Below are 3,039 nucleotides of genomic sequence, written 5' to 3' on the forward strand. Positions count from 1 at the left end.
GGTGGTGAGTGAAGATGGGAGCGAGGATGATGATGACTTGAGTGACATGCCACTATTGGAGGATGTTTCAGAAGAAGAGGGCAATGAACCAGCCCCTAAAGGACCAATTTTCACGTTGGTTGCAAGGCGTGCTCTAAACATGCAAGCTAAGGAGGATGAGGTACAACGCGAAAATATCTTCTATACTAGATGCATGATAGATAATAAATTGTGTAGTATGATTATTGATGGTGGTAGCTGCACTAATGTTGTTAATGCTGGTTTAGTTGATAAAGTGGGGTTGAAAACAACTAAACATCCTAGACCTTATAGGTTGCAATGGTTGAATAATAGTGGGGATCTTAAGGTCACGAGGCAAGCATTAATTTCATTCTCTATTGGGCGTTATCATGATGAGGTTTTATGTGATGTAGTACCTATGCATGCTAGTCACATATTATTGGGACGCCCTTGGCAATATGATAGGCGTGTTATACATGATGGGTATTCTAACCGATATTCATTCAACATGAATGGTGACATGTCAACTTGTTACCTATGACGCCTAAAGAAGTATACGAAGATCAAAAAACTTTGAGTGAATGTGAGAGTGCACATGGAAAAGAAAAGATGCACAAGCAAAAGGAGAGCTGTGAGAAAAGCCAAGAGAGGTGTGCAAATAGAGAGGAAAAAGGAGAGCAAGTAGAGAGGATGCGCAGTGAGAAAAAAATTCATGAGAGTGCGCATGCAAAAGGAGATAATAGTGTGCAAAGAGTGGCAAAAAAAGAGGTAAAAGGTAATTTTTATGCAAGAGGGAGTGAGGTTCGAAAGGCTTATTTAACAAGGCAGCCTTTGATACTATTGGTATTCAAGGATGCGTGTTTATCTTTTGAATCTAACTCAATTCTCTCTTCTCTCCCTAGTTCTTTTCAAGCTTTGTTGCAGGAATTTGAAGATTTGTTTCCTAAATCCATGCCTGATGGTTTGCCGCCATTGAGGGGGATAGAACATCAAATTGACTTCATTCCTGGAGCACAAATTCCAAATCGCCCAGCTTATAGGAGCAATCCCGAAGAAACAAAGGAGTTACAACGTCAAGTGGATGAGTTGTTGTCAAAAGGGTTTATTAAAGAAAGCATGAGCCCATGTGCTGTTCCTGTTCTATTGGTGCCAAAAAAGGATGGATCATGGCGTATGTGTGTTGATTGTCGCGCCATCAACAAAATCACTGTAAAGTATCGCCATCCTATTCCTCGTTTAGATGATATGTTAGATGAATTGCATGGTGCACGTATATTCTCTAAAATTGATTTAATGGCTGGTTATCATCAAATTAGAATGAAAGTAGGAGATGAATGGAAAACTGCCTTTAAAACAAAATATGGTTTATATGAGTGGTTAGTGATGCCTTTTGGGTTAACTAATGCTCCTAGTATGTTCATGCGCTTAATGAACCATGTTTTGCGTGAATTTATTGGCAAATTCGTTGTCTATTTTGATGATATACTTGTGTATAGCAAATCACTTGAAGACCACATTTTGCATGTGAGATCTGTTTTTTGTGTTTTGCGTGCACAAAAGTTGCATGCTAAGCTTGCTAAATGTACGTTTTGTGTGCCTAAGGTTATATTTTTAGGTTATGTTGTTAGCGAGCATGGTATTGAGGTTGATAATGAAAAGGTTAAGGCTATTGAATCTTGGCCTACACCTAAAAATGTTAGGGATGTTCAAAGTTTCCATGGCTTAGCTAGTTTTTATAGGCGTTTTGTGCGTGATTTCTCTAGCATAGCCGCCCCTTTGACAAAAGTTATTAAAAGGAATGTTGGTTTTAAGTGGGGTGATGAACAAGATAAGGCGTTTAATATGCTTAAATCTAAGTTAATTTCTGCTCCTATTCTTGCTTTGCCTAACTTTGATAACACTTTTGAGATTGAATGTGATGCTTCGGGAGTGGGAATTAGTGCTATTCTTATGCGAGAGGGCAAGCCAATTGCATACTTTAGTGAAAAATTGAATGGTGCAACATTGAACTACTCAACATATGACAAGGAAATGTATGCATTAGTGAGGGCATTAGAGACGTGGCAACACTACCTTGTGCCTAAAGAGTTCGTCATCCATACCGACCATGAAAGTTTGAAGTATTTGAAGGGTCAAAACAAACTCAATAAGCGACATGCAAAGTGGAGTGAATTTCTGGAATCCTTCCCATACGTCATCAAATATAAGCAAGGTAAGGAAAACGTTGTGGTTGATGCATTGTCAAGAAGGTACACACTTCTTACTACTTTAGATGCTAAATTGCTTGGTTTTGAGCATATTAAAGAGTTGTATGCACATGATCATGATTTTAGCAATGTGTATAATGCATGTGAGAAAGCTGCCTTTGAAAAATTTTATAAGCATAATGACTACTTGTTTCGTTTGATTAAGCTTTGTGTGTCTAAGTGTTCTTTGCGTTTGATGTTAATTCGTGAAGCACACGAAGGAGGTTTGATGGGTCACTTTGGCATAGCTAAAACTTTAGATATTTTACAAGAGCATTTTTTTTTGGCCTAACATGAAATCTGATGTTTCTATGTATTGCACTAATTGTATCACATGTTTAAAAGCTAAGTCTAAAGTGCATCCACATGGTTTGTATATGCCATTGCCTGTCCCACATTCACCTTGGGTAGATGTTTCTATGGATTTTGTACTTAGACTACCTAAGACTAGACGTGGTAATGACAGCATCTATGTGGTAGTTGATCGGTTTTCTAAGATGACACACTTTATTCCTTGTCATAAAACTGATGATGCTTCACATGTTGCTTATTTGTTCTTTAAAGAGGTAGTACGTTTGCATGGTATGCCAAGAACTATTGTTAGTGATAGGGATGCAAAATTTTTGTCCCACTTTTGGAAGACCTTGTGGGCAAAATTTGGAACTAAGTTGTTATTTAGTACTACCTGTCATCCATAAACTGATGGTCAAACTGAAGTTGTGAATAGAACTTTAGGGCAATTATTGCGTGCTATCATAAAAAAGAATGTGAAGTTTTGGGATGAAAGTTTACC

The 3,039-nt window shown here is 37.9% G+C and overlaps 1 protein-coding gene across 1 annotated transcript; it reads left to right on the forward strand.

Moving 5' to 3' along the window:
* Positions 1 to 537: 537 nt before the first annotated feature.
* Positions 538 to 2,538, forward strand: LOC123194976. Its single transcript, XM_044608493.1, has 3 exons — positions 538 to 1,456; positions 1,616 to 1,695; positions 2,131 to 2,538. The coding sequence occupies exons 1-3, from the start codon at positions 538 to 540 to the stop codon at positions 2,536 to 2,538; spliced, it is 1,407 nt and encodes a 468-aa protein (XP_044464428.1).
* Positions 2,539 to 3,039: the final 501 nt, after the last annotated feature.

This window comes from Mangifera indica, chromosome 13 (genome assembly GCF_011075055.1).
Source record: "Mangifera indica cultivar Alphonso chromosome 13, CATAS_Mindica_2.1, whole genome shotgun sequence".
NCBI lineage: Eukaryota > Viridiplantae > Streptophyta > Magnoliopsida > Sapindales > Anacardiaceae > Mangifera > Mangifera indica.